General features: G+C 39.3%; 1 protein-coding gene across 3 annotated transcripts in view; it reads right to left on the bottom strand.

The window, feature by feature from the left end:
• SEC23IP (SEC23 interacting protein) overlaps positions 1 to 18,106 on the bottom strand; it is a 41,731-nt gene extending 23,625 nt beyond the window's left edge. For all 3 annotated transcript variants that reach the window (XM_032423303.1, XM_032423301.1, XM_032423302.1), the window contains exons 1-9: positions 17,873 to 18,106; positions 14,115 to 14,647; positions 11,553 to 11,775; positions 10,115 to 10,308; positions 5,384 to 5,473; positions 3,744 to 3,864; positions 2,746 to 2,835; positions 1,728 to 1,869; positions 413 to 621 (exon numbers count right to left, since the gene is read on the bottom strand). In XM_032423303.1, the coding sequence (XP_032279194.1) occupies positions 413 to 621; positions 1,728 to 1,869; positions 2,746 to 2,835; positions 3,744 to 3,864; positions 5,384 to 5,473; positions 10,115 to 10,308; positions 11,553 to 11,775; positions 14,115 to 14,647; positions 17,873 to 18,035 (1,765 nt within the window). In that variant the 5' untranslated portion in view covers positions 18,036 to 18,106. The remainder of the gene's footprint in view (positions 1 to 412; positions 622 to 1,727; positions 1,870 to 2,745; positions 2,836 to 3,743; positions 3,865 to 5,383; positions 5,474 to 10,114; positions 10,309 to 11,552; positions 11,776 to 14,114; positions 14,648 to 17,872) is intronic.
• Between the last annotated feature and the right edge of the window lie 536 nt (positions 18,107 to 18,642).

Raw genomic sequence — 18,642 nt, 5'->3', positions numbered from 1 at the left:
AGCAGAATAAATTAAAATATAAAGCATTCCTAGGTAATTGAAAAGCAAAGGCAGAACCTAAACGCATTCATGTCTACCCTTTATAAAACTTAAAATCCATAATTCTAAATCTTGTACTAACAATGTCACCCTCACTAAAAGCAGCGATTACTCAACAAAAATTATGTTTAAAATGTGGATATTTGGGCGCCTGGGTGGCTCAGTCGTTAAGCGTCCGCCTTCCACTCAGGTCATAATCTCCAGGGTCCTGGGATCGAGCCCCACGTCGGGCTCCCTGCTCCGCGGGAAGCCTGCTTCTCCCTCTCCCACTCCCCCTGCTTGTGTTCCCTCTCTCACTGTGTCTCTCTTTGTCAAATAAATAAAATCTTTAAAAAATAAAATAAAATAAAATGTGGATATTTGACAGTTTTACCTAAACTGTGACCAGCAACAGAGACTCCTCCTTTGAAGTCTGGATTCCGACTCATAAAAAGTGCATGCAGACGGTTTATCTCCATTCCCACTTTTTCCACGATTGTCTGACAGTAGGTGGGGCTATTGTAAAATAAAATATCTAGCAAGGTCTCATTGGTAAAATGACGAAACCGACCAATACTTGGTAAAGTGATTTTCTTAATATTCCTGTTTTGGAAAAAAAAAAAGTATATTCAGACCTAGCCCCCTTACATCTACAGACTTTTTAAAAGTTTAGATAGTGACTTCTAAATATACAATGAGTATAGGAATCCCACAGACTAATTATGAGTTGATTCTATAGACAAAGTTCTTATAAATGAATCAAGCAAAACAGTCTGTGTGCTTACAACTGTACTGTGAGTCTGGGGATTCTCCGAAGAGTTATCACATAAAATAAGGCCTATGTAAAAATTTTTATTTTTATTTTTAAAGATGAAAGGCTGCTTGTCCATTTTTCTTCTACTTAATTGGAAAGCAGGATACCTGACCCAATTCTTGGACAACAGGGAATATAGCAAGGAATGAGAAAGGAGTTTCATGCACTGAAAATCTTCCTTGATTTGAGAATGGATATAGTCAAGTTCACGAACATCCACAGAGAAAGATCACCCTCTCATCCTAACAGGACCTACCATGGAATAATATACGGAATAACACAGAATGCTATTTGTAGAATTAGTTTTATTAAACCACGTGCCCTGAAATATTATGATCTTCACTAAAATCCAGATATGTTATTAGCCCTGTGTCCTAGAATAAGTATTATCTAAATCTGTGTTTCTCAATTGGGAGCATTCAAAATTGAGTGGAGCACTTTTGGTTGTCATGGTGCCTACAGATGTCGCTGGCCTTTAACAAGGACTGGCGATCTTTTTGGCTGTTGGGGGTTTGGGGTGTTGTCCAGTGGGTAGAGGCCAGGATGCTCCTAAACATCCTACAATGTACAGGACAGCCCCCTGTCTAAACTACTATAGATTAAAACAGTATTCTAAAACTGGCTTACACTTCTCAGATGCCCTTAGATATTTATAACAGGACTGCAGACACAGGCATGCACACATGTGCGCACACACACATGCACGCACAGAAAAGCAGCATATGAACGTTAACAGCCAGTGTTTAAATCATACGTCAGAGCAACTGTATCGTTTAAATAAAGGAATATATTTGTTGAACACATTTGTTGAAGTTACAACAAACTATTTCATATTATGGCTTAAATTTTGAATCTAAGTCTGACTAATCTGAACGAGCTGTCAAAGTCCACACACCTGTCAACACCTGTCGCGTCCCCACCCAGGGAACTATGCCAGGGAACCGGAAGGAATTCCACTCTGCTTACTTTCCGGTCGTCTAAAGATTTCTTGAAATGTGTCTGCAGCAATTTCAGGGAAACCACCCTAAAATCATCCACTTAAAAAAGAAAAATCAGAGAAGACAAATTAAATTGATTAAATTTCCTGGTTTGATGGGTAGTTAGTAATTCCCTCAAATACGCTAGTACTTTTTATATAACAAACTTTCTAAGAAAAAAAATAAGAATGACAAAATCAGTCCAAAAAGGAAAAAACCCAACCTTTAGGAAGCTCTTTTTTTTCAATGTTTTAGAGGAATGTATAAATGACTGAAAAACATTTAACTACCATTCCTGGAAGGCAGCTATGGGTACAGACTCTGGAATCAAACTGTCTGCCACAGGACCCCTGCTCGAGAACCCACAGACCATGATACAGGAGAGATTAACTTATGCCTATGGACTTCGGTACCTCACCTAGTAATGGGGGGAACAGCGACAGCACCTATACCCCCAAGGTTTATCGCCAAGAGGTGAGTAATATGCCAAGCAAAATGCCTAGCACAAATCAGGTATTCAACAAATATGAACTATTATTATACAGATATAAAAATAAATTAAAAATAAAACTTCAAAAATTTAAGTAAACCAGGCACATTCATTGTTCCATTAAACAACTTCTTTCAACTAATTCACTTTAAATCAGTTCAATGCACAGGTATACCTAGTTGCCGCAAGTGCCTAGGCAGAGGTTGTCTGTCAGAAAAGCTAAATTATTTCCAAGATTCCTTCTAATCCTTCAGTCTAGGATTTTATGAGTTACATACATCATAAGAGCAAAACAAGTATAAATTATTTCCCGGTGACCATTTAAATCTCCTCTTACAATTCCTCAGCCAGTAGTAAACATCTGGAAACTATCTTAAAAATGAACATTTAGAAGTTCTTCTATTACTTCTCAATTCATTCCATGAAATAAAATGACTAATACTTACCACATTCAATAATGCTTCTAAAGCGCAAGTCACACACTGGTCCAATACCATGTACCATGAACACCAAATGATCAACCCGAGGCATTTCCCCTACAAAAGAAATACATACATGCCTACATGCATACATACAAGCTGGAAAATTGTTTGGGTTTTCATATTTAAATAGCAATATTCTAAATATCCCTTTTGTCATCACAAACTAGGTAAAGAAATTTAAGACCCTTCCAAGCTAATAAGCTTCATTATTCTCTATGAAATGAGAAGAACAAAGCTCAAGGTCCATCTTGCCAAATAACAGTGAACTAGACCAAGAGGTGGAGGAAGCACAACACCTCTGGGATCCCAGAGGCTATGAGCGTATGATAACCAGCAGTTTTGTACCTACTGAGGCTCCATAACCTTTGTGATTTCTTCAGAATTCCCCAGGAGACTAAGCCCCACATGGAGAAGCAATATGCCAACATAAAACATTAAAATATTTCCCCCAATAGGGCGCCTGGTAGGCTCAGTTGGAAGAGCATGCAACTCTTGATCTTGGGGTTGTGAGTTCAAGCTCCACATTGGATGTAGAGATTACTTAAATAAATAAATAATGAATGAATAAAATATTTTCCCCAAATCCTTCCCTTTCCCTATATAATATATATTCTACATACTGGAACATCTTCAAGTTATATATAGGAAAACCAAGTTAAATCTATTATTTTACTCTGGCATACAGAAACAACTACAAGTTAAATCTGCTATTTTATCTGGTTATTTTGTTCACATTCATAATATGAGAACATTAATTTATATTTGTAGTTTCATAAGACAATGAAACAAAAATGAAGTATGTAATCGTCAAAACAAAATCTGTATTTTCAATGGTGTAACAGGAGAACCAAAGCATATACACTGGAGCAGGGGTTGGCCAAATAGGCCAAATCCTGCTCACTGCCTGGCTTTTATAAAGCTTTACTGGAACACAGCTTTACTGGAACACAAACTATACACACCGTCAGGTATCTCATCAAGGTTATCATCAATTCCACGCTTTACAACCCTGGGCCTTGTCTGTCCATCTTGTGTGGTTCCCCATTCATCTGGCACTGACGAAGGCTGGAACTGAACAATAACCTTCAAGACACGACAGAAGGATTATGACAGACCTCATGACCAAGTTCATTTCCACTACAGGCTAAATAATTTATTTCAATACATAATAAACTACTTCACAGTATCAATAGTTCACAAATCAAGTACTAGTATTGTTCTCCCAAAACAATTTTATAACAGTCCTGCTAGTGTTCACATTAACCATTAAAATTAGGCAAATCAATACCATTATTTCCAATGTTTATACTGGAAAATACTACAACTAAATCAGAAGTAGTACACCTTGATTTTAAAAATGTAACATAAAAATCCAGATTTACATATAAGAAATTAAGAAAAATTACCTAGAACGGAGGAATCTTCATCTTAGAAAAATATTTTAGGCATAATTCTTTAAATAGCAAGATTCCCAATTAATTTACAAATTCAATTTCAATTCCAAAAACTGATTTACCCACCATTTTTTAGGAAAACATATATTCTGTTAAATCAACTAAATTTAGTCTTATGTTACCCAGAAATTTTTCTTTAAAAAAAAAAAGGAGGCATGCAAGATGGTATGCAAAATTTCTGTGTTTGCATCAAAAACAAATGAAAAACAAAAGTTAAGAATAGTTACCATCAGGAGAAATGGAAAATGCAGAGGTAAGAGGCTTTTATTTTTGATTTGACACCTTTTTATACTGTTCAAATTTTGTTGGCATATAAATGTTTTTATTTTATTTCAATATCAATAAGGACTACAGAAGTGATGAAAGTAAAATTATTTTTGTTTTCTTGTACACTTCTCTTAAAATAAATACCCTATGTTCTGAAAAATTACCATATGCCAAGCACTATGCTGGATGTTTTTGTATAAATTACTTCATTTTATCTAAAATATGACCCTGGGAGGTACTTACTACAGGTGAGGAACCTGGAACTCAGAGGGATTAACTATGGTAAATGAAAGAACACCTCTAATATCTTAAAAAAAACAAGTTCATGGAGACAATACAAATAAGAAAAGGAAAGACATATTTTTAAAAGTTGAAACAAACCACCATCAAGGGCAGGGTGGACAAACTATGGCCTGTGAGCCAAATCTGAGCTACCACCTTTATAAATAAAGTTTTACCACAACAGACACACCTACTGGTTCATATAGTACCTGCAGCTGCTTTCAGGCTACACAGGCAGAGCTGAGAGCTGCAACAGAGATCACACAGCCTACGAACAATTAAATATCTACTCTCAAGCCCCTGACAGAAAAAGCCTGCCAACCTCTGATCGAGTGCAAACGTTTATCAAATAACTTCAATGGTGCATACTAGGCTTCAGCTAACATGCTGCCCTAAGCAGAAACTTCATGAGAAAAATTACATTTTATTTTTGTTTCTATGATCAATGTGAACAAACTACAGTAAGCTTTTAAAAACAATGCACCTCTTATAAATACATCCCTACAGCAGTTAATTAAAATGAACATTTATCAACCACACTCAGCAAAATAATTATTAAAATGAACCTAACATTTTAGTATCTTAAACTATAACATTACCTTTGGATTGTGCATAACGATTGTCTCTCCACTCGGGAACTCTAACCTACGGTGCCACTGATTCGTGGTTACTGCTTTTTTATATTCAGCCTAAAATAATGGAAACATACAATCCAGTAAGATAAATTTATACCACATTGAGAAAGTGTGGAACAAAAGTATAACTACGATGATAATAAAAATAATGTAATAGAGGCTCTCATTTACTAATTAATTACCACACTTGTCAGTCCCTTTATATACATTACCTCATTTAATTAGTTACTCTCAATCACTCCTAAATAAGATTATCCCCATTACATAGAGGAGAAAACAAACGTTTACACAGCCTATTAGTTTCCTAGGGCTGTGGTAACAAAGTACCACGAACTGAATGGCTTTACAAACAAATGTATTGTCTCACAGTTCTGGAGGCTAGAAGTCTGAAGTCAAATGTCAGCAGGCCATGTCCCTCAGAAACCTACAGGGAACTCCTTCCTTGCCTCTTCCTAGCTTCTGGTGGTTTACCAGCAATCTTTAGTGTCCTTTGGCTTACAGATGCAATGCTCCCATTCTCTATTTTTACATGGTCTGACATCAAGTCATACTGGATTAAGGGCCCACCCTTCTCCAGAATGATCGCATCTTAATCGTATCTGCAAGCATCCTATTTCCAGGTAAGATCACATTCGGAGGCACCAGAGGTTCAACATATTTTTTGGAGGCTAGAAAGGACACAATTCAACCCTCAGTAGACATTTTAAGTTCACAGCTGCATGAGATTACACTGTCAAGCTGCAACGGAAGAACTGCAGTTCACTCCCACCCTCAACTTTCTGACTCCAAAGACATGACTGCTGAGGGGCGCCTGGGTGGCTCGATCAGTTAAGCATCTGCCTTTGGCTAGGGTCATGGTCCCAGGGTCCTGGGATCGAGCCTTGCTCAGCAGGAAGCCTGCTTCTCCCTCTCTCACTTCCCCTGCTTGTGTTCCCTCTCTCGATGTCTCTCTCTCTGTCAAATAAATAAATAAATAAAATCTTTAAGAAAAATAAAAATAAATTAAAAAGTAAAAATTAATAACAATGATTATTTGACAATCGTGTCAAAATAGACGAGTTTCTTTTTGTCTCCCGGACAGTGATTGATTAATGATTCCTCTCCGTCAGTCTCTATCCCTTTGACTCTTCCTCACTTGTCTTTTTATAATTTTTACCATATTTATTTATAACTTTTAAAAGCAAGATTACAGGGGCGCCTGGGTGGCTCAGTCATTAAGCGTCTGCCTTTAGCTCAGATCATGGTCCCAGGGTCCTGGGATCAAGCCCCGCATCGGGCTCCCTGCTCAGCGGGAAGCCTGCTTCTCCCTCTCCCACTCCCTCTGCTTGTGATCCCTCTCTTGCTATGTCTCTCTCTGTCAAATAAAGAAATAAAATCTTTAAAAAAATAAAAATAAAAAATAAAAAAATAAAAGCAAGATTACAAATAAAAATGTTTAAAGAAAGAAAAGTTTCACCATCTTAAGAATTATTTGCACTTTTTCATATTCCCTTTCAACCCATAGCTTTAGAATAAATGTTGTCTGGTACAGCAAGTTTCCACATGCCATTCTTCTAAAGGATCTTGGTTATTCTTGACACTTTGACCCTCCATATAAAATTCAGGAGCAGTTTGCACATTGTACCTTAAAAACCCAATGTAATTTTGATTGGGATTACATAAAATTTATAAAATAATTTGGGAAGAACAGAAAACTGTGCATCGTGAACATATTTAGCTCCATTTCTTGAGATCATCTTTTATTTCCTTCAATTCTGTTTTATAGTTTTCCTCCACAAGTTCATATAGGTATCTGTCAGACTTTTTGCTACTTAGCCTATAGTTTTGTTAGTGTTACAAATAGCATCTCTTTTTTATTATGGGTGCTAGTTATTTCTCTATTTTTTTTTTTTTTTAATGTAGGCTCCATGCCCAACGGGGGGCTCAAACTCATGACCCTGAGATCAAGAGTCACATACTCTACCAACTGGGCCAGCCAGGCACCCCCCCGCTAGTTAGTTATTTCTATTATACAGGAATGCCATTAATTGGTATATGTTGATTTTATATCCACAGACTTGCAGTGCTAATGGTATTTCTGAAAGTTCTCCTGACTTCCTATGTACATAATCATGTCATCATCAAATAGAAGGTGTTTTCTGTTTCCAACTCTCCTGTTTTGTCTCAGTGCTCTGATAGTACGGGATCACCTACACAATATTGAGAAATATGTCTGCTTCTCTTCTTCTCGTTCGCTTTCTCATTTCCTAGCCTCTTCTGCATCTTCCCTGATCTGGTCTAAGCATCATGAAAGATGCTGAAGAGGAGCTAAGATCTCCCTAGATTAAGAACAGTCGTGTGCTGTTGAGATGGTCAGTACGTGGACAGCTATCCCACCCACAAAGCCTGTGTCATCCATTTATAACCAAATACAGTTGAGATAAAGTGAATACTTTCAGATACTGCTTAGACTTTATACTTAGACTATGTGCCTTAGCTTCAAAATAATAGGACTAAACTTGGGATGTTATACCTTCAGTAGGGTCCTACCAAAGATACCAAAAATTATGGTATACATTTGCTTAATAATTTCAGTCTAAAATTAAGCAATCCTTAATTTTAGATACCAGCATTCCTTTACACATTTTTTTTCCTCATTCAAGTAACTAAAATTATATTTTAGGAGACTCGTGCCTCCTGTACATGATATTTCCAAGAACAAAATTAATTTTATGCCTTCTTTTCAGTCTTTGCTCTTCTTAACTGTGTTCTGACTCTGTTCTAAATCAGTATTTTTCAAACTGTGGGTGATGACTAGTAATAAACTATAAAATCAATGTTTCAAATGAAATAAAAAATATCAGAGTGGCACCTGGTAAGTGTAAGTAGTGTTCCACGGGCCTTTGTTTTCAGTGGTGTGTGAGAGCAGGCCCACGCCAGCTCACGAGCGCACATCACAACTCTTCCCAACTGTGTCTAGTAACATCCTGTTGATAGCTTAAAATTGGCCATGGAGGGAGTACTTATATCATGGAAATCAGCAAATGCTATAAATCAGGGGCTTTTATTCCCCAGAGAGTCAGTTACCACACACCACTATTTCTAATAATTAAATATATGTTTGTGTGTATATGTATAAAATGTGTGTACTAAATTTCAATGTCAAATGTATTCCTTAATAGGTTGAAATGAAAAAAATTTGAAGCCTGTGCTCTCAACAAGCTTCTTTTCCAAATTACCTTCCCCACTGTCCTACTTTAGGCCAACACTTACCTTTCAGTGTCGATTTGGTTATAAAATTATATTTCATAGTCACTACTATAGAGATTAGTTGTTTCCAGAACAAGTACAATTGGTAATACCTAAGAAATGCATTTACAGGGGCGCCTGGGTGGCTCAGTAGGTAAAGCATCTGCCTTCGGCTCAGGTCATGATCTTGGGGTCCTGGGAACAAGTCCCACGTCAGGCTCCCTGATCAGCAGGGAGTCTGCTTCTCCCTCTGTCCCTCCCCCTGCTCATGCTTTCTCTCTCTCTCTCTCTCTCAAATAAATAAAATCTTTCTTAAAAATGCATTTATATTTTTTTAAAAAAAGCAAAGTATACTACAAAAACTCTGTACTATTATAAATGTTAGAAAAATACATATACAGATAGATAATTGTCTAAGAAAATATTTTTTAAATGTAGAGGTTCAATTTGAAAGGATGACATGATTTGACTTAATTTTTTTCTCTATTAAATATTATGTTCTCCGAGCACAAAAGAAATTTAGTAATTAATAGTTAGCTGTTAAACTTGACTGTCAGCTCCTAAACAAAACATAAGGTCCAGTCCTTACTTGAAGCTATTCAAAATATGAACTAGGGAAAGTTAACATTTTAAAGGCCCCTTTCACCGGTAACATAGTATTGTTTTAATGTTTTCTGTTAGCACTGGTTATCCAAGTTTTAATAACTGCAACATTAAACAACAGTAACTACAGTGTTCTGTATCTCATTTCCATGTATGCAAATTGAATTCATTTAACTTATTTCAAACATTTAATTCAACCAAAAGTAGAGTAATCATAAGAAATTAACACAAGTATATAAAACTTTACCCAGCAGTTTTAGAATGGCTAATAAGTCTTGAGACATTTGTTCCTATTCTGTTTTCTATTTATTTTTCAAAAATCAGAGGTTAATCTCAAGCCTTTTACTGAACAGTAATTTGAAAAGCATCCATAGGCTTGGAATGTGCTGTTAACAACAGATCCCAGCAGACTAAGATGATTTGAAGGTTTGCTAAAGTACCTTTTTAGATTTGTGATATGTCCCCAAAAAACAGTCTACCTTCAGACACGGAGGCCACGATTATCATCTCATGAACAATGGCACCACTTAGAAAGCAATCCTCTTTGTGAAAGGATCAAAACAGGCTCTTATAAAGCTGGCTCTCAGGGCGCCTGGGTGGCTCAGTTGGTTAAGCAACTATTTCATGACTTCAGTTCAGGTCATGATCTCAGGGTTCTGGGATCAAGCCCCAAGTCGGGCCCCGCGCTCAGCTTGAGATTCTTTCCCACACGCATGCGTGCACGCGCTCTCTCTTTCCCTCTAAAATAAATAATTCTTTAGAAAAATAAAGTCGGCTCCATTGTGAGTGGTGTTATACGGGGCTCCGATATACACAGGGCCTATGTTTTTTAAAGAAACAGGTAAAGGAATAAAGCCCACATACCTCTAGTTTTTCACTGAACTCCTCGGTATAGGGAATAAATCTGCTGTCTGTGTCACCTTTATAAAACCAAGTACAGCGTCTCACTTCAGCGGGCTCCTCCTCCCAGTACACAGCCTTCCTCACTCGGTCATAGAGATACACGTCATAGCGCCCTCCATCCGTGCCTAGAACCACGCTCTCAGGGTCTGGCTGGACTGGAGCACAAAGTCCACATTTTAACCCAATAGTAACAAGGCATGTTTAAAAGTAATAAATAATGAATATGGTGACTGGATGATCCTAAAAGACAAAGAACTAAATTCATTTTTGTTTAAAAATAGAATTTTAAGATTAATTTGTGCTGCTCAAAATTAGGACTCTTCTTAAGTGAAGAAAAAACAGCCAGAACAAAGTTTTAAAACATAATCATTTAAGGGGCTCCTGGGTGGCTCAGTCAGTTAAGCGTCTGCCTTCAGCTCAGGTCATGATCCCAGGGTCCCAGGACTGAGCACTGCATCAGGCTCCTTGCTCAGTGGGGAGTCTGCTTATCCCTCTCCCTCTGCCCCTTCCCCCTGCTCATGTGTGCACACGCTCTCTCTCTCTCAAATAAAATCTTAAAAAAAAATGACCATTTAAAAAAATCATAATTCAAATAACTGATGTTTACTTTTTTTAATCAAAGCAGCAATGCTCCATAAAGTATATTTCTAGGCAGTACGAACAAGTGATTTTTAAGTGCCATGATGAAATATCATCAGGGTAGGGATGCCTGGGTGGCGCAGTCAGTTAAGCATCTGCCTTCAGCTCAAGTCAGGATCCCAGGGTCCTGGGATGAGTCCCGCATCAGGCTCCTTGCTCAGTGGGGAGCCTACTTCTCCCTCTCCCTCCCACTCCCCCTGGTTATATGTGCAAGCGCGCTCTCCCTCTCTCCGACAAATAAATAAAATCTTAAAAAAAAGAAAAGGAAAAGAAATACCATCAGGATAAATACAAACACATATTTCTATACTCTAATTCTCAGAGGCTTAAGACACTACAGTGCACTGTCTATCTCAAAAGGTGAATGGGATTAAATCACTTCCAAAACTCACCTGACCACAGAACACTTTTCAGAGCATCTTCGGGAACAAGAGTTCCAAAGAAGATATTTTATAAGTGCCCATTAGCTACAAATGAATAAGGGAAATAGAAAAATTGACACCCACATTATATGAACTACTCTATTTCGCTAACTTAAAACACCATTAAGCAAAGAAGAAAATTATTAAAACATTTCTTTAAACACCTTGCTCAAATAACTCAGGACTTACGTTAGTATCACTGTCTTAAGGTGCAGAGTCTTGGTGAAGTCTACAAGGCCTAAGGAATTTGACATTCACAAAAAGTAAGCCATGGATAAATACTCTTTATTTCTTCTCTTCCTAAAATCAGATACAAACGATGCATGATTAGTACTTACCTGAATTATAGATTTCTTCAAGATTCAAAGAGTCAAACATACTGAAAGGCATCCATAGTTGTTTGTATTCTACCTCCTTGCAGTAAAACCAGTGGGGCTGAACAGGTTCGTATTGGTTTTGAAGTAGAAAAGGAGGTGGCACTTGCACAGAGGGACCTGCAGGTCTAGCAAGGGCCTGCTGTTGCGTTGGAGGGGTCAACCCTGATGGCACTGAAGGAGGAATCTGGAGGACACAAAAAAGTTAGAGGACTATGATGTCTGTCCAAAAAAACAATTCCACATATGCCTCAGATGCAAAGTGACATTAATAATGATTATCCTACATGTATTTCTAGACAACTGTTTAGTTTAATAACTAGGCCTTAAAGCAACTAAAATTTTTTAAAAATCTAACAAAATTCAACATCCGTCTTAAAAGTAAACTGGGCTTTCTCAAACTGATGGCAAAGTAAACTAGCACCTTCACAGAAATCAATCTAGCAGTATGTCTTCTATGATTTAGTTAATCTTTAAAACTTGCACATCCCTTGACCTGGCCATTCCATTTCTAAGAACTCATCCTAAAGATGTAATTAAGAAACAAAAATTTACCTACAAAGATGTGTACAAAAGGTCATTTATAATAGAAAATCACTGGACACAATCTAAATGTCTAACTGAGACCTGATTAAATAAATTATGTTACCTAAATGCTAGAATTCTCTAGAGCCATTAAAATGTTTTAGAAAAAATCTTACCATCTAAAAAAGGTTCACAGAAATGTCTGTCTAGAAAAAATTTAACAAAGACATATAACAAAATGAAAAGAGCGGTTACCGAGGGACAATTTTTAATCATTTGACTATTCTGCATATTTTAAATTTTCTGTACTAGAAATACTTTTAAAATCAAAATACAATTATTTTAAAATTTTTTAATTGAAAATCATTTTGGAATGTATCAATGTTAAAGTTACCAAGGTGTTAACTGTACTGTGGTTATGTGAAAGAACTTTCTTATTCTTAGGAAATATGCACAAGGGGCGCCTGAGTGGCTCAGTCAGTTGAGCGGCTGCCTTCGGCTCAGGTCATGATCTCAGGGTCCTCGGATCAAGCCCCACATTGGGCTCCCTGCTCAGCAGGGAGTCTGCTTCTCCCTCTGCCTCTCCCCCCGACCTGGCTTGGGCTCTCTCTCTTGCTCTCTGTCAAATATATAAATAAAATCTTAAAAATAAAATAAAATAAAATAAAGGAAATATGCAGGAAAATATTTAGGAGTAAAGAGTCATCAGGTATTCAACTGACCAAGTGTTTCCCAAAACAACTGCACACATACGTGGTGAGGAGAGAGAGGGTGCCCAAATGCATGTGAGTGCACACATGCACAAGTGACAGAACAGGGTAAGATGTTAATGACGGATAAATATGGGATAAGGGTACTGGGGTGCTGTTTGTGCTATTTTTATTTTTGCAACTTTCTCTTTTTTAAGCAGGCTCCATGCCCAGTGCAGAGCCCAATGAAGGGCTCGAACTCCTGACACAGAGATAAAGACCTTAGCTGAGATCAAGAGTTAGACGCTTAACTGCCTGAGCCACCCAGGCACCCCTGCAACTTTAAGTCTGAAATTACCACTTTTAAAATTCTTAATTAGATACCTTTTCAAAAATTTAATCAGCAAACTAGTATGTTAACTATACTGCACACTGTGATTCCGTTTACATTCCAATATGCTGAAACCTAACATTATCAAGAGTTTGTATGTTGATAGGATTTAAATTAAACAATAAAACAGAGCCCATTCTCTATCCCTAAGAGAGAAGTGAGGTTATACCCTGACTATAATACCACTATCCCTGCCACACTGGGTGGGGTTCTTAATTCTTCCTTTTAATCATTTCCCTTTTTTTGATTCAGTTGATTTCCCTGTGGAAGTCAGTTGAACAATTAGCTGGGAAAAGAGCATAGGGAATTTCATAAACTTTACCCAATGCAAATGTTGTTCCATCACCCTCCTGAGATAGAGTTTGACTGTCTAGACCCAAACTTCATAATGTAAATAAAAGAAATTATTGGAGTAATCAATTTTAGTCCCTGTAATTGAGTATTTTGATTGAGTAGGATAATTAAAAAATGAGAAGCTGGCAGTCTGTTAATAAATGCTTCAACTCTCACATATCTCCAGATGACATTTATTATTGATATCTTACACTAAAATCTGGAAATATTGACATGTAGTTAACTCATTAAAATCAAGTACTACTAAAAAAAAAAAAATCAAGTACTACTCCCATAAACTGATAATATAAACTAATATATGAACCATTTGATGAGCTACCTTTGAAAGAATGTTTACTTCAAAGCATGTAGCTTACAAAGAAGGGCCTCTGAAAATAATTTGTCATCACAGTGATTATATTTTTTTAGTTATTTTTTTATTATGTTATGTTAATCTTTTTTTTTTTTTTAGTTTTTTTTTCATCACATTGATTATTAAAAGTGCAGTGTTTTTAAAAACATAGGCTAAGATGACAGAGAGATAAAAAATCAGAGTGAATAGCTAGGATATAAAAACATGTCTCATACCGGTGGCAAAGATCCTCCAGGCATCTGGTACATCTGAACAGGGGGCCCAGGGTGGGGAGGATGGGCGGGATGGCCTGGTGTTTGGCACTGTTGCAGCTGTGGTGGTGCAATATAAGGATTGGCCCTGCTGCTCACAGGAGTATGACGATATGGATTGTGTCCTTGTTGTGGTGTTCCCTGTGGTGGGCTCCCAAAATTGGAAGGAGGGAGACTACTCGGCTGAGAAGGCAGGTAAGTATTCATTCCCATCTGTGAAGAAGGTGGAGCACCATACTGAGTCTTCGAAATGGGTGGTGAACATGCATTCAACACATCTTGGGATCCAGTTGTAAAAGGGAGGTCAGCTGGGGACTTGGAGAATGCTGAGTGTCCAGCTGACGCTGCCACTGTTGTTAATGGTGACTGTCCAATATTCCCAAAAGGATCACTACTGCTTGATACCTGAGAGAAGTAACTAAATGTCTGTGGGGTAGACGTGTGAGCAGAAGTCTGACCGAGAAAGCTGTCCTCCTCACCAACATCTGTGGAATCCTCTGAAAGGGAAGGGGAGAGCAAACGGTTTAAAGGATAGTCTATTGCTCTGCAGATAGGATCCTATATGGCAGATCTAGCAACTGCACCTCTTGTTTTCTTGTCCTATTTCTGCATTACAGAAAAAAAGGTGAAAACCTTTTTTTTTCTTTGAAATGAAAAACCAGAAAATATGGATAAGAAACAACAAAAGGAGGGAAAAATGAGAATTCATTCGTAAGCCCACCTCCCAGAGACAATCACTGTTAACATTTTGGCACACGACCTTTTATGTTTTTTGAATAAATACAAATAGTTAAGTATTTATTTTGTAAATATACATAGATTACACCTATTTCTACAAGAATGTTTTCAAAAATAGAAACAAAATTTGTATCTACCATTTTTACATTTCATTTTGAACTTTTTCCTGGTAAAAAATAATTCAAATATTATTCCACTACCAAATTACACATAATTCTATTTCTACAGTAATAAGAAACTTAAGTACAGATATGACTCTGTTGACAAGAAGGGTGTGTGTCAGGGCTCTTACCTACAAGGCATTCATTGTACAAATGAACATGTGGTATTTGTATTCCCAAGGCAAAGTAGGTCAACCATTAATTGCCATCCCTAAAATCACATAGTATCACATCCAGATAACTAGTCATTAGAGAATGCCAAATCATGAGAAAAGTCATTTTCTAACCAAAGGAAGTTCTCTTTACTTCCCTTGCCAAAAATGATCTTCACTGCAGGTATTATCAACCTCAAATTATCCTCTCTTCTGCAACCAAGCTGTAAAATAAAAGCATGTTCCCTGGGATGCCTGGGTTGGCCTTCAGCTCAGGTCAGATCCCAGGGTCCTGGCAGGGAGCCCCACATCGGGCTCCCTGCTCAGCAGGGAGTCTGCTTTTCCCTCCCTCTCTGCCTGCCGCTCCCCCCTGCTTATGCACGCTCTCTGACAAATAAATAAAATCTTAAAAAAAAAAAAAGAAAGAAAAAAGCATGTTCCCTCTACACAGCCTCAAAAGTCCAGCCTACTTCTCCTTATTAAGTTTTTTATAGCCCTTAGTTTGGAGAAACTTTCCTCTTCCTAATCTTTTCCTTCTCCAGTCTCATTCCCTCTTACCTCCTGCTGCGGGAGGCACGGAGCCCAACAGAGGACCCACACCCAGCACAAAGCACGCTGTGATCCTTGCCCCAAAGTGGACTTTCAAGCTCCAGGATCCTTTTTGACCTCTGCTGAAGGAGGCCACCGGGCTCACAGAGATTCTGGCTTGAGCTTCTAGGTTGTTCCCACTATATTTCTCACACATCAATTTAACTAAAATACTCCAATATTCAAAATACTCCCCTCAGTTGTTTCTTTGTAACTAAAAATAAAGTATCACCTCCTGCACAAAGCCCTCTGTGTGCTGGTTCTAATCTCCTTCTTGGATATATTTCCAGTTCTCACTCTCTCTTTTCAGCTGCCTGGACCTAACCTGTCTGTATTTCTCAGTTCATCTCTCAACAACTAAAAACATGGAATGGAGAAAGCCTCCGTGGTATCCTTCGTCTTTTAAGACAACTTGGGATCAACGTGATCCAAGAAATTCTCTGATTAGCATCAATTGTAAATGAAATGCTGATCCCAACGTGCTGCCAGCTCACGTCAGGGGCACTTTCTAATTACATGTGGACACATTTGGTAAAGACACCTACAACTTTAATGAGCACTTGTACACTTATGACACTCCCAACTCTGTCTCAAACCGAGACTGTTCTCAGGTGTTCCAGAACCTATTACCCAAATGCTTCCTCAACACTTTTGGCAGACTCAGCCACATACACCTCAAACTTAGTAAGCCTGAAAATGAATTTATCATCTTAACCATGTCCCTTCATGTGCTCCTTTTACTACACTACACTATCTCAACAGATGTTTGCCAACATCCATCCAGACACTCAAATCAAAACATTGTCTCTTAGACGCCTCCTTCCTCCCCCCACCCCTTAATTTCTCAATCCCTTCATTTAATCATTCAGACACTCATTCAAGAAATATGTACACAGTATCCATTATATGCCAGTTAGGGAGCTAGGTCTTTGGGCTAAAACTGAATGAAGAGAAGTGTGTTGACAGAGCTGACAGTATGGCCTCCAGTGAGTCACTAAGTCACAACAATTTATAGACTAAAAAAACCTCTCACCTCTCACCCCTGCTCTTCATACCCAATACGGCTGGGGAGGGCTAGGGGGCCATCCACTCGTACCTGACTCCCAGTGGCCTCCAGACTGACCCCTCTTGCTACAGTCAATTTCCTCTGGGGCAATTTCAGAAAACTCCAGTCTTTCTGAAACACACCTCTAATTTCACTGCCTTGTTAACTTAAAATCTACCGACTACGTGAGCCACTCTTCTAGCACATACTCTAGCAATAGCCACAAACTTCAAGAAGCCCACAGTCCAAACAGAGAGGCAGATATGATTTCACAAACATTTATATTACACCAGGTGCCAGACACTACACTCAGTGCCTTACAAAAATCAATTCACTTCTCCTTAACAGCCTTATGAGGTTGTACAAATATGGAAACTGAAGCACAGAAAGGTAAGGTAACGTGCCTGAGGTCACACAGCAAGTTAATGGCAGAGCCAGGGCTGGAACACTGTCTGTGCTCCTAAATACCATGCTCTGGGTTATACCACACAATCATTAAAAAGCAATACCCCTAGACAATAATAAATAAGTGAAAGAGCTAGGGTGAGCATAGGAGTGGGGGGCAAGAAGAACAAGAAAAAGCTTCTTAGACAAAGTGAAGCACTGTCTTGAAAGATGAGCACTGCATTCTGTACCTCTACTTTCCAAATATTACATGTCTATCCCAGGAAAGGGAAGCTGTCTATCCTAGGAGCTATCCCACCGTATCCTAGTTGAGAAGCACTAATTTCTTTGCATTCCCTAGCACACCAATAGGTGTTCGACAAAAACCTGGGTAATGTCAGTGCCAGTGTGGAGCGTCCAGCCCTCGGAACAGAGGGTTCCTTGGACGAAGACCAAGCCTCCTGATCTGGACCCCGCTTCCGATATCTCAAAGCCCCCGGGCCACTCAAACCTGGCCACTGATGGCCCTGGCAAGCTACCCAGAGAGTCGGATCGAGACAGAAGGAAAACCTCCCATCCGACCCTCGTCGCCCCACGTCCCCCGCCCGCCTCCCCACACACACTCGTCCCACCAGATCCCCCTCTCCCTACTACCTCCGGGCAGGAGCAAGGAGGCCGAGGCAGCGGCGGCTTGGGTGACTGGGATGAAGGGCACGTTGAAGCTGAATTCCGTGGCCGAGGAGGAAAAGAGTAAGTTAGTGCCCGATGAGGAGGTGTTGGCGGCACCGCCGCCCCCGTTAGGTTTCCTCTCGGCCATGGCTGCGGCCCACCGTCCGTTACACGTCTCCTGGCAGCCCGGGCAGCACCACCGGCCGGAAACCGGTCACACTCGGGGCCAACACACTTCCGCACTTGCGCACAAAGCCCGGAACGCCGGAAGGCTGGTCTGCGGCCTTCCCCTTCCCCTGGAAAGCGCCGCCAGAAACCAACATGGCGGCGCTGGCTTCAAGCCCGAGTCCTAGCACGTGACACTCCCAGGTGCTGCCGGGGCCGAGGCTTGGGCTGGAGTGTGGGAGTGGCAGTGCCGCTGGCTCTGAATCTAGGCGCGAGCTGACGCTGAGGGTCACGGATTGCGTGGGGCGTACTGGGCTTCCTAAAAGTACGCACAGGAGAGTGTAACTGGCAAAAATTTTGAAGGAACAGCGGAAGCCTGCAGGAGCAGACAGCAGAGTGCTACCCGCGTTGGGAGGGAAGAAGTGGTGTGTGAGCCATTTGTAGCCAAAGCTGAGCCCGGTTCACCCACGCTCGCACTCACATCCAGCCCGCCCACGCGTCTTTCTGGACTGAACTGAACTCTTTTTGTTGGCCCAGAAATAGAAATGGCAAAAATTTTTGAAGTTTTTAAGCCGTGTTTAAAAGAGGAT

This window comes from Phoca vitulina, unplaced genomic scaffold (assembly GCF_004348235.1).
Source record: "Phoca vitulina isolate PV1807 unplaced genomic scaffold, GSC_HSeal_1.0 scaffold28, whole genome shotgun sequence".
NCBI classification, from domain to species: Eukaryota; Metazoa; Chordata; class Mammalia; order Carnivora; family Phocidae; genus Phoca; species Phoca vitulina.
Note: the sequence above shows the minus strand (reverse complement) of the source record. Positions and strands in the feature narration are given on the sequence as shown.